At 36.2% G+C, this 14254-nt stretch overlaps 1 protein-coding gene across 1 annotated transcript in view; it reads right to left on the reverse strand.

Moving 5' to 3' along the window:
• The window catches only part of il1rapl2 (interleukin 1 receptor accessory protein-like 2), a 753881-nt gene that overhangs the window by 91178 nt on the left and 648449 nt on the right, over positions 1 to 14254 (reverse strand). The window contains exon 5 of the mRNA XM_056471803.1: positions 2429 to 2503. Coding sequence (XP_056327778.1) covers positions 2429 to 2503 — 75 coding nt within the window. The remainder of the gene's footprint in view (positions 1 to 2428; positions 2504 to 14254) is intronic.

Genomic DNA, 14254 nt, shown 5'->3' on the forward strand with positions numbered 1-14254 from the left:
CATCCGCTACACTGTGCAGTGTTTGTTTTGCTTCACGGGAAAAATGATTTAATTAATGCTCCCGTAATTGCTGCTACACAAACCCCTGTGATATATTAGCTACATATTTTTATAAATGTCTTTACACAAAATTACTATATGCTAAAGCCTACTTTAAATAAGTCAAAATATATGCGATTGTTGACTCATCACCGTGGTCACAGCATGCGCGTCTGTTAGCTTCTGTAAAAAAAGACATTTGACCAGCCTTTTAGCAAAGCCTATATTAATATACTGATATTCCTGTGCCAGTTTGACACTGTACATTAAACTGAGAATAGTTTAACTACTTCACAACACTCCATCACCTGAACTCAGCGCAAGGGCAAAGGAGAAAAGTGCAGCGCTGAGGTAAAATCATATTCTCAAGTCATAATCTTTAAAATAATTATAAATTATAAATAAAAGTATTCTTATTATTATACATTATTTTTATATACATATTATTATTCTTCTAAATAATCTTAAATGTAACTGGAAAACAATGTTAAGACAACTGGAGTGATGCTAAGATCATTTAAGAAATTACTTTTGCATAAATATTAATTTCATTTTAATGAAATTCTATTGACAATTCAAATAAATACAAAAAAAAAAAAAAAAAGATATGTTATAGGATTATCTGTTGTAGACTTGACACATGGCAGATAATTAGGTTTGTTAAGTCTTACCTCCCTGACTCGTCATCCCTCCTTTTTGCTTCATACAAAAAATCTATCAGGAGGCATGCTTAGTAAGATCACCATCATATTGTTTAAACTTTAGTTTTGTCCACTTGCAACACAAAAAAGCTGTTATGCTGGTTTTACAACGCATAAGCGGCGCGTAACAAGCAGGTAGCCGTCTTTTTTGGCGTGCATGTTTACTACCGGGACTCTCAGAGCAGCGCCTGCAAGAGGTGCGCCTGTTCTTTGCGCACACGCGGAGATGCGTCAGTTTGCTTATTGATTTAACACATTGCTTTCACCAGCGTTGGTTCGGTTGCACTTAGAGAATAACGTTTTTATTTCAGAATTACCACTCTTAATAAATACACTTGCATATGAAGTAAATCATATCTCAATGCATTTACTGGGGCACTGGAAATTTTTACTGGGGCACGTGCCCCAGTGAATTGGGTCTAGCGACGCCCCTGTGTTGAACCATGAGACAGATGGGCTACAGCAGCAGAAGAACACACCAGGTGCCACTCCTGTCAGCTAACAACAGGAAACTGAGGCTACAATTCACACAGGCTCACCAAAATTGGACAACAGAAGATTGGAAAAACGTTGCCTGGTCAATAAATCTCGATTTCTGCTGCAACATTCGGATTGTAGGGTCAAATTTGGTGTCAACAACATTAAAGCATGGATCCTTCCTGCCTTGTAACAGTGGTTCAGGCTGGTGGTGGTGGTGTAATGATGTGGGGGATATTTTCTTGCCACACTTTGAGTCCATTAGTACGCCACAGCCTACCTGAGTATTATTGCTGACCATTTCTATACCTTTATGACCATAGTGTACCTATCTTCTGATGGCTACTTCCAAGATAACACACCGTATCATAAAGTGTGAATCATCTCAGACTGCTTTCTTGAACATGACAATGAGTTCACTGTACTCAAATGGCCTCCACAGTCACCAAACTCAATACAATACAGCACCTTTGGGATGTGGTGGAACGGGAGATTCACATTATGGATGTGCAGCTCACAAATCTGCAGCAACTGTGTGGAATTTTGCGGAATAAAAACATGCCTGCAATAATTTCTTCCTTACAAAACTGCTTTGTTTAGCTACTTCTGTCTGCCCTGCAGAGATCTCAAATAAATACATAAATAAATAAATAAACATGCAAAACAGTCCATGTTTATGTCATCATTAAAATGAAAATGATGCACATTATGGCACCAGAGACCATTTTCCACTTGCGCAATAATTGCTTTCTCACATTTGTGGCATCCGTCTAAATGTCCATTTGCTAAGCATTGCTAAACATGTAGGGTAAATGAACCTGCAAGAATGCCTGGGAATTTGTACACCATACTGTTGATAAAAGTTCCATAATATGTCATGTAAAACTTCTGTAATCCTATGAAAACCAAGTAGCATTTTCACCCAATGGTGTAGGCTCTAATTATCATTTTACCATTTAAACTGATCTGTAGGCAATTCTCCAGATTAAATTACGATTCTTACATGTTTTAAAGCACACATCTGCTTGAGGTTTAGAGTACACTACATAACATAAATAACACAGCATAAATGTTCACAATAGGTCAGTCAAAGACACGAGTATGCTGGGAATTCTTTAATATTTGTAGTTATACTTATCATGCATTATTGAAAAGATAGACTATTTAAACAAAGGCACTTTGTATATTTGTAGATGTAAGAAATGACTCACCGAGTTGGACGTCTATAACACTGGCTTGTCTCTCTGACGGGAACAAGACTTTAGGTGGTCTGGTCGTAAGAAGTGCTGCAAAACAAATAAGTACACATTAGCAATTGGACATTGAATTAAATATACAGTTGAAGTCAGAATTATAGGCCCCCCTGAATTATTATCCCCGTTTCCCCCAATTTCTGTTTAACAGAGAGAAGATTTTTTTCAACACATTTCTAAACATAATAGTTTTAATAACTCATTTCTAATAACTGATTTATTTTATCTTTGCCATGATGACAGTAAATAATCTTTTACTAGATATTTTTCAAGACACTTCTATACAGCTTAAAGTGACATTTAAAGGCTTAACTAGGTTAATTAGATTAACTAGGCAGGTTAGGGTAATTAGGCAGGTTATTGTATAACAATGGTTTGTTCTGTAGACTATCTAAAAAAATATAGCTTAAAGGGGCTAATCATTTTGTCCTTAAAATGGTGTTTAAAAAATTTAAAACTGCTTTTATTCTGGCCGAAATAAAACAAATAGGACTTTCTCCGGAAGAAAAAAATATTATCAGGCATACTGTGAAAATTTCCTTGCTCTGTTAAACATCAATTGGGAAATATTTAAAAAAGAAAAAAAAATCAATGGGGGGTTAATTATTCTGACTTCAACTGTATATCTCAATACCTCAAAGCAACATCCTTATTGCATTCAAAAGACTTGAAAATCTTTGGCAGACGCATTTTCTACAAAGCAATTTAGGACCCTATAAGAGTGCCATTTATTTAAGAGTTTGTTCATCCAAAATGACAATTCTGCCATCATTTACACCCATTCAGATCCTTATAAATCCATAAGACTTCAATTTATCCTCAGAACAGAAATGAGATTTCTGTCCATCCACTGAAAAGCTATTCACCCAAACTTTTGACAATTCATTGGCTTAAAAAGCTATATTTAAAAAAATCCATATAAAGTCAGCAGTTTTAAGTCTTCCGAGACATTTTGTTTGATGAACATTTCATTTATGCTGTTATTCAAAACAAACATTGATCAGTAAACAAATAAAAGCTTAACTTCCTGTTTGACTTAATTGGCTGCCATCAGTCAAGGCATGCCTGAGTTTCCTTGACCAAATACAGATTATATATGATAAGATGTCTTTTAAACTATTAATCAGCAATCTCTTTTTTTTCATTGGAGGGACAAAAAAATTATATTAGGTGATTACACACTTTTTTATCATTGACTCTTCTAATATGCTTTATGCACTCAGCTGAACATTCTAGAAATTAGCTATTGTTAGTAGTTCACTCAAAGAATTTTACACTCTCTTCAGTAATTTCATCGAAATGTGGTCCTGTGCTAATGTGCTATCCCAGAAAGAATTTTTTGTGTGTTTAAAAATACATCTAACAGACTTCCAAACATAGATGTCTTGGCTAAAATTTGGGCAGTGAAGGCTACATTTTGTCAGTGAAAGTAGACATCCACAAGTAGACTAGTCATCATATACACAGAAATGAACGACCACACATGTTAAGTCTGTCTAATCCACAGATGCCAAACTGCACAGTTAGCTTCAACCCTAATTAAACACACCTGATCAAACTAATTGAGTCCTTCAGGCTTGTTTTAAACCTCCAGATTAGTGTGTTGAAGCAAGGTTGAAACTAAACTGTGCAGGGCAGGGTTGACACTTCTGGTCTAATCTGTCTATTTGATGACCAAGTCGTCTATAATATTTTCACTAACAGCCAGATTTAGCCTTGTTGCACCCAAGAGGTCAATGTTTGGATGTCACTTAGAAATCTTTAAAACAAAATTGCTTGGTGGTATGCTGAATGCACCGGGTAGTTTATTTGTCTAATAAATGACAAATGTTTTTAATTTCAAACACAATTTACAAGCTAATATATGTGTTTGTTTTATTTGTATGATTGATGGATGGTTTATTTGTACTGTAGTACAAGCAATTTCCCCCACATTGCATATTTCTTTATTCAAAATTGTACATTTAAAACACTAGTCTCGTAACACTATTTATAAAACTGTAATATAAAGCTTGCAGTTTAATTATCTGTAAATAATACATACTTAAGTAGTAAAATAGTATGGCAAGCAACTTGAAAAAAGTGTACATAATATTTTAGGGCATTAAAAAACATCCACATTCCGGCTAATACCAGTCGACAAGATAATCCTGCTAAAAAATTCTAATACAAATGTTGCTAAAATATTGTATTTAAACTCTTATGGGATAAAAATAATGCAATAACTGCAAAAAGGTCTACTTTTTGAGAAAAGAACCACCCTTTTTCCAGGCTGGCTATGCATAGATATAGTGCACAGCCCTAATGCAAATACAGCCTAATTCAGGAACACAATATGGTTCATAAAGTGCAATAGTCACAATAAAACAGAAGAAGCAACAGATCTTTTGTTACATGTTGTGGCATAAATCTGAGAGTAATGGATTATTGACAAAGAAAAAAAAAATCTAGGGCAGGAGTTAGTTCTACGCTTCAGTGGTTGAGGACAATAATATGGCCACAACATCCACAACTGAATGCAGATGAATGTAGGCTCCCAGGGGCCGAGTTTAAATACTGAATGACTGGAGAAATCCTGCATACTTGACGAGATACTGTATACTGTAGGGTGACTTTTTTTTCATACCACCTTCAAAGAATACAGGTTTTATGCTGTCTGGAAATCAAACCCAATACGTTGCTATTCATATGGGTATATATATATATATATATATATATATATATATATATATATATATATATATATATGTATATATGTATATATATGTATTTATACAACATTTCTGTCTGGTTCTTGAATCTGATTGGCAATAGCCATGCAATATTCTGCAATAACAGCACTCGTACAGCCTCTTTACCCTTGTATATTACTCCGCCTACATAGAGTGACCGCAGATTATTAAACTCACTATAGTTTGACAAATATTGCAGCTGTTGGACAACAATGTACTTTTGAGGCTTTTTAGGTGAGAATGTAGCCGATTGATTGCAACTATGCAGTTTATTTATAAGGATACTGCCTATTAATTATTTATTATTTGAGAGAGTCAGCGGGTCTGTGGCCATCAGACTGTCGTACTAAGCAGAGCTAAGACGATTGTGCCACAAGATGGCGACTGAGACTGCATATTAAGTCCTCAGGGGAGAAAATCTCAGCATTTTCTTTTCATATTTCAATCCACAGCTGATCAAATCTTAATAAAACATGTAAGTGACATTCTCGATCTCTCTTTTGTATGTTGTAGTGCTATATTTATACCATAGTAATCTGCTAGAGTTTGCTTTGGCATTTTTTTAGGGTTAATTATTGTGATCTCATGATTGCAACAGAGAAATAGGAAATATCTGTAGACTGATGGCATTTCAGATGACAAGTTATCTGTTTTGTCATCACAGATATTAGTTTAGATAATAGTTTATATATAACTATTATGTTTAGTTAATCAAATACTAGCTCTAAAATAATATTGGTGAAGTAGCAACGATTTCTGCTGTTCTGACTGTCAGCTGCAGATGTAAAGGAATGGAGGTAAAAAAAAATAGTTCCTTGGACAAAACGATTTTTAGACTCCTGTGTTAGATTTTTATTTTTTTTATATATATACATGACTATGCTGTCAAACTGTTGTATAAACGCAATATCACACTCATAGTAGTGCGATATGGACACTAAGGCATTTGTTTTGTGGCCTCGAGCCAACGCTTGCCTCCCACCAGTGCTGATATACAGCCATCTCGCACTGCTACTCGTGTAATATTGCTAGTGTGATATTGCTCATATATACAGTTGAAGTCAGAATTATTGGCCCCCCTGAATAATGAGCCCCCCTGTTTATTTTTTTCCCCAATTTCTGTTTAAAGGAGAGAAGATTTTTTCAACACATTTCTAAACAAATTAGTTTTAAAAACTCATTTCTAATAACCGATTTATTTTATCTTTGCCATGAGTAAATAATAGTTGACTAGATATTTTTCAAGACACTTCTATACAGCTTAGTGAAATTTAAAGGCTTAACTAGGTTAATTGGGTTAACTAGGCAGGTTAGGGTAATTAGGCAAGTTACTGTATAATGATGATTTGTTCTGTAGACAGTCGAAAAAAAATTGCTTAAAGGGGCTAATAAATTTGACCTTGAAATGGTAACAAAAATTTTAAACTGCTTTTATTCTAGCCGAAATAAAACAAATAGGACTTTCTCCAGAAGAAAAAATATTATCAGACATACTGTGAAAATTTACTTGCTCTGTTAAACATCATTTGGGAAATATTTAAAAAAGAAAAAAAAAATCTATGGGGGGCTAATAATTCTGACCTCAACTATATATATATATATATATATATATATATATATATATATATATATATATATATATATATATATATATATATATATATATATATATATATATATATATATATATATATATATATATATATATATTATGTGATAATTGTTGAAGAAGGACAACACTGTGTCAAAGTCAATATAACTCTACACGCAAACAGCAGTTCGTGTCTGATTATTATACATTTATTTCCCCTTTTTCAGCTGTGTAACAAGTACAGTATAACAGCTTACAGGTTGGGAACAGTGACTATATATATTTTAACATCTTATCTGATGGCAGACACTTACTTAGGAGAATGTTGTTTGTTTGTTGTATGAATGTTCTCGTGCTTTAACCGTATAAAACAGAAGTATAACTGCAAACTCATCTTTCAAAACCAAGTTCACAACAATACTCTATAAACCACTTAAAATGGTATTGACAGTCACTTTCGGATTAATAATTCCAGTTAAAAATCGCTGTAGCAGAAGTTCCAAACATCGTACTGGAAGACGCTGGTCGCTATAGCGCCCTCCATGCAGCAATGAGGACAAAGGTCTACAGGATGCTCTTCAATAATATTTTTGTGCATATATATTAGATTAGTCAGTACTGTAAAATAACTTAAGATCTGTCCAAAAATAAGTACACCCCAATTAGTATGTTGGGGGAAAATAATAAATACATATTTTTTAACAAACAGGAAAAATCAAGAAAAAAATGAAAAATAGAAAATTTGTTTTTTAATTAATTTGTATATAAATGTATTATCTTTCTGTTTCTAAAGATGTTACATGACTAAACTCTTATTTTAATGAATAAAACGGTTTAATAAAATAAATGCACAAAAATATGTACAAATATACATATTTCAGTGATATATATCTCTGATAAATGGATAAAAATATTAATTTTAAAAAGGGGGTGTACTGAATTAAGATGATCACTTTATATAGGACATATAGGACCTAAAATAAACTGATGAAAGACTAACTAACTAACTAACCAACCAACTAACTAACTAACTAACTAACTAAACTATTACGTCATCTAGCATCAACTATTAAAAGAATCTAAGATCCAAACTGTATGACAAAGTGCAGTTTACCACTGTTGTTTAACCCCACATGTGTTTTATATTTATTTTCTTTACTTTTTGTTTCCCTGTGCTTGTTTGCCTACAGTTTTTTTAATCTGCTCTCATGTTTAAGTATGTTCACATCTAAACTGTCATTTATACCTGTGATGTCATGACACCAGACCAATCAGTGGACATTCTAGCTTTATAAAAGACCTTCTTTTGTGCTGGTTGCAAGGAGATAGATCAGTTTCAGTCCTCACTGGAGAGTTGGCCATCAGTCAAGCAGTGAATGTTCCTCAGCTGCTCTACTGTGTTTCAATCTATCTTTGTGGTTCGTACTTTGTTTATCGATCTGTATTGAACTGTTTACACTGAAAGTCTGTGTCAGTATACTTTAGTGTTATCAATGTCACTGAGTGTGTAGACACTTGTCTGTGTCTGTAATTAGCTAGGGTTACGAATGCCAATGAATATATATTTACTAAAGGGAACTGTGTGCTTTTAATCTTTTCTTTATTTGATGATACTCTTGTTCTTTTCTTGTCGTGCTTTTCAGATTAACACTGCAGTATTTCATTCCATCGATGTGCAGCTCCACAAGTACCAAAACCAAGCAAGCCAGTGGCAACAGTGGCAACAATGACAAAAAAATATGTCCTTCAGCCAACATTTTTGTGACACCAGAACTATTCAAATGTTTGTGAAACTACAAACATGTACTTCAGCATAGATCTGACTGAAGTTTCTAAGTAAAATTAATGATACGGTGCAGTGGGATGGCAAAAACAATTGCTCCTTTTCACACTAATGATATTTGCAAGGACATATAATTGACAAATAAAGCATTAGTCTCGTGCAGTTCTTAGCACAACCCCAAATAATTACCAAAAAAAAAACTAAACAGTGTATATGATTTGAAATTAAATACATTAGCATCATCTGTCTGTGCATCCATCTGAAACATTCAGCAAAAGATCTAAAGGCTCATACGCTTTTCGCTCACGTTTATTGTCTGCGTTTTTCAAGATGTTTTTCTGCATTCAAACCCATGCAATTTTCATCGGTGTTGAGCAGAGTGAACATGCAAAATCATTCCCTAATATTAGATGGTACTTATGGCCCGTTTCCACTGAATGGTACGGTACGGTTTGGTACGCTTTTATGGCGAACCGTACTGCACCACTTTTTTGGGACCCTTTCGGAATGGTACCTAGCACAACAAAAGGGTAACAAAAGGTGGAGCAAGATGCGCAGTTGAACGCTGTTGGTTCACAGAGAACCGTCACTCACTCGTGCAACACGCCAGGAGAATAAAAACAAAGGAACCGTCATTTTTAAATGCACAGCTGAGAAATTACACCATAATAATATATACATATAATATTGAGCCATGGTCAACTCAAGCTTGAACAAACCTTGTCGAGAAGAAGAGCAGAACTACCCTATGCCCCCTAGTTGTTTACAAGCCTGTCTAAAGTGCGAGCAGTTTTGCTTTCTCGCTTGCACTCGACGCGCGTCTATATTTGAAAAACCAAACTTCTTGAGCTGATGATAATAACGTGCGCATAATTATTGCGCTTCTGACACCAGATCCTTTGGTGTCTGTGCTTCTGCAAATTACCAAATTTGCATTACACCATTCTCCGTGTAACCCCCATCATGTGACTTTAAGCAACGCAAAAATATAAAGATTAGTACACTGTTTCACACAATTTCTTTATGTTGTCCCAACACAAATAGATCAAGTTCACTTACTAAACTTACCTAAGTTTTTACAAATTTTAGTGGAATAAACATAAAACAATTAAGTTACCCCCCCCCCCCCCAAAAAAAAAAAAAAAACACACAAAATAATTGTGTTGTTTCAACTTATTTTAAATAAGTTAAAAATATAAAGTAAAAAATTATAAAGTTTAAAAATAAATGTTAAAAATAACTTTTTGCAAAAGTGTAATCACAGTCACTTGGTTTGTTGCAGCATTAGCATGCAAATGAAAACTATCATTCTTGTCAACAAAAGACTAGCCTGTTCACCAGACCACTGATTCTGAATCGACAGGTCTTTATCAGCTCACACTCCCTTTACATCATCGACCCTCCTGCAGCGACCCCAGGATCAAACACACACACATAGCTAAAGAATTAATGAGCAGATAACCATATTAACCAAATCAGTTAGCGTCAGAAAAACACATTCAGCAAAGTATTATATAATTACCATTATTATTTAAAAACAAATCTCATCTATTTGATCTTGTACATATCTACTGTAGGTACCAAATGCACATTAAAACAATATCCATGTAACTCCTATAACCTCAAGTATTAGCATGGTGAATTTATGTAAAGCAGGGTGGCATGGTGGCTCAGTGGTAAACGCTGTCGTTTCACAACAAGAAGGTCGCTGGTTCGAGTCCTGGCGTGTCCTGTAGGCATTTCGTTGTGGAGTTTGCTTGTTTGTGTGCTCCGGTTTTCCCCACAGTCCAAAGACATGCGCTATAGGTGAATTGAATAAACTGAATTGTTCTTAGTGAATGAGTGTGTATGGGTGTTTCCCAATACTGGGTTGTGGCTGGAAGGGCATACGCTGCTTAAAAATTTGGCAATTTAGTTGGCGGTTCATTCCGCTGTGACAACCTTTGAAAATAAAGACTAAGCCGAAGGAAAACGAATGAATTTATGTAAAACTACTTTAAAGCAGTGTGCATTGTAAATAGGATTAAGCAAATAAAACAAATGCAGACATTAACCAAGTGCTCACAGATATGTGATTAAATTTCAATGTTTTTTTTGTATGATATTGCTAGTGTTAAGTCAACACCTGAGACCTAATCCGGAATTGCTGTTGTCTACATAGCAAATTTTTAGTCCAATCAGACTGAGTTTCTTGAGCTCACCTCACAAGGAGAACTTGAGTTCATTATGCGCTATATAAATGCTTATCCTCTTGGTATAATCTTGTCTCTGTATATTAGCGATCCCGTGAAAGGAGCCGAGACCCTCATCCATCTTGAGGGGGCAGCTGCAGCTTTAGCATGCAAATGAAAGCTATCATTCTTGTCAACAGAAGACTAGCCTGTTCACCAGACCACCGTCTCTGAATCGACAGGTCTTTATCAGCTCACACTCCCTTTACATCCCAAACCCTCCTGCAGTGACCCCAGGACCAAACACACACACACACCGCTGAAGAATTAATGAGCAGATAACCATATTGCCATGTCAATAAAGTTTAGAGATCATTGTGAAGCCTGCCGCTGTTTTTATAATATGAACAGTATGTGCTTAGCGCTGTGATCAGGACAAGCTTTCTCCGTTCTCTGCATTCATACAGTCTCTGGAGCAATGCTATTAGTCACAATGATGCAAAAAGCACAGCACAGTTTCTTTTGCTGACTTCAAATTTTTCACGAGCACAATTACTTTTTAACTGCTCCCCTTATTAACAAATAAACAGTCTTCTTGATGTTTAAATTACATTGTTCGAATGTAAATAGGTCTGCCGGGTAAAATAAATCTTTAAGTCAAAGCTCTGCAGTGTACTGTCGTTAGCCTCTGGAAAACTTTGTTTCTCTTTTTTCCTGTGCCAACTATAGATCTAAACTATCTATTGCCATACTTTTTGGCATACTATGAATTAAACAATGCCTCACTCACATATACCTACACTTTCACAGTCTGTTAAGAAAAAAAAATTCAAAGATAGGTCAAAATCAACTGAATGACCTACTACTTAAAGCAGGATTCTGAAGTGGACATATGATGAACACTTTACTATCCCATGAGGACACAGAACAGGATTTGTGAATGACAGTGAAGTGACATAACTGACACTGGTATGTATTGATGTGCCAGAAGTTGAATACCTTATTTATAAAGCCATAACCCATGAACAGATCTGTCATGGTTTCCTGGAGGGAAGATTTATCCAAAACATATCAGTTGGTCACACCTCAGGGTTTAGTTCTTGGTCCCCTTCTTTATTCAATTTACACCACATCGCTAGGACCCATCACATGGTTTCTCTTATCACCGTTCTTATTAATGACATACATCTGCATTATGTTTCATTTAAACCAGAGTATCCTTTGATAGCTGCATCCATTTCACTCTGCCTAGAGGATACATCGGCATGGGTGAAAGACCATCACCTACAGCTAAGGACTTTTTGTTTTTCCAGCAAGTCCAGTTCTTCAACATAATTTCTCCATCCAGCTTGAACTATAAACTATTATCACATCTAATTCAGTGATCTGTTGGTTACTGCATGTATCTTGCATTGCCTGGAGGACATCTTGACATGGATGAAAGACCATCACCTACAGCTAAATCAGGCAAAAACAAGACTTCCCTTCATCTTTCTTGCAACTCCAGTTATTCAACATCATTTCTCCATCCAGCTTGGATCATCAACTATTATCAAATCTAATTTATTAAGGATCTTTGATGACCAAGTATCACATTGCAAACCCAGTCCCTTTCTGACTGATCATGACACACAACGTCTGGTCTAGGCAGTTGTCATTTTAAGGCTGGACAACTATAATGTTGTTTTAGCTGGACTCCCTAAGGGAATCTGAGGAGTCCTACCTCGGATCTTTAATGGTTTTCTGGAGGGAAGAGGTGTCCAAAGCATTTCAGTTGGTCACAGGGATACCTCAGGGTTCAGTTCTTGGTCTTCTTCTTTTTTCAAATCTACACCACATCGCTTGGACCCATCACATGGTTTCTCTTATCACTATTATACCAATGACACAAGGCTCTGTTTCAATTCAACCTGATAATCCTTTGGTAGCTGCATGTACCTTGCACCGCCTAGAGGACACCTTAGCATGGATGAAAGACCATCACTGTAACACGGAGAGCGACACAGACAACTGAAGTTTAGGATCCACTTGCAGGTTTATTCGAAGTCAGGTAAGCAAAGGTCAAAACAGGTGCAAACAGATGTATTAAGGCAATCCAGAATCGTAGTCAAATGTATCAGGCGAGAGGTCAGAAGGCAGGCGGCAGACAAGGAGAAAAGTAAAGAGATCACAAGGATCCTACCTCAAATCTTTTATAGTTTCCTGGAGGGAATAGGTGTCCAAAACATATCAGCTGATCACAAGGGTACCTCAGGGTTCAGTTCCTGGTCCCCTTCTATTTTCAATTTACACCTCATCGCTAGGACCCATCAAATGGTTTTCCTTATCACTGTTATGTGAATGACACATACATCTGTTTTGTTATTTTAACCAGATGACCCTTTGGTAGCTGCATGTATCTTGCACTGCCTGGAGGACATCTTGAAATGGATGAAAGACCATCACTTACAGCTAAATCTGGCAAGAACAGGACGTTTTGTCTTGCTGCAACTCCAGTTCTTTAACATCATTTCTCAATCTAGCTTGGATTATCAACTATTCATTCATTCATTCATTCATTCATTCATTTTCAACCACTTTTCTGAGGCCAAGTTATGGGGGCAGCAGTCTTAGGAGAGAACCCCAGACTTCCTCCAGCTCCTTTAGGGGGATCCCAAGGCGTTCCCAGGCCAGCTGAGAGACATAGTCCCTCCAGCATGTCTTTGATCTTCCCTGAGGTCTCCTCCTGGTGGGACAAGCCTGGAACACCTCACTAGGCAGGATCCTGGAGGCATTCGAAACAGATGCCCCTCAGCTGACTTCTCTCGATGTGGAGGAGCAGTGGCTGTACTCCTAGCTTCTCACCGTATCTATTAGGGTAAATCTGTGCTTATCAAGTATTATCCCATCTTATTCAGTGAGGATCTTTGATGACCAAGGATGCAAAACCAGACCCTTTGTCTGACCATGCCACACAACGTCTGTTCCAGGCAGTTGTCATTTCAGGACTTGACTACTTTAATGTCCTTTGGCTGGACTTCCTGAGGACATCTGACTCCTACCTCAACTCATTTAGGGTTTCCTTGTGGAGAGAAGTGTCCAAAACATTTCAGCTGGTCACAGGGGTATCTCAGGGTTCAGTTCTTGGTCCCCTTCTGTTTTCAGTTTACACCACATCACTAGGACTCATCACATGGTTTCTCTTATCACTGTTATGTCAATGACACATAGCTTTATTTAATTTTAATCAGATGATTCTTTGGTGGCTGCATGTATCTTGCACTGCCTGGAGGACATCTCAGCATGGAAAAAAGACCATCACCTGCAGTTAAATCAGGCAAAAACAAGACTTCCCTCTTTATAAAAACGACATTAATAGTCTGGGGCAGTGAAATATTGGTACTGAGACTAGCTCTTTCATCAGCCAATATATAAATATAAATAGGCAAAAAAATAAAAAATAAAAGATGCTAGCCTTGTGTAATTGACATTTTTTGAAGAGCCCTTCATTAGGGATTTTCACTCAGC

This window comes from Danio aesculapii, chromosome 14, assembly GCF_903798145.1.
Source record: "Danio aesculapii chromosome 14, fDanAes4.1, whole genome shotgun sequence".
Taxonomy (NCBI): Eukaryota; Metazoa; Chordata; class Actinopteri; order Cypriniformes; family Danionidae; genus Danio; species Danio aesculapii.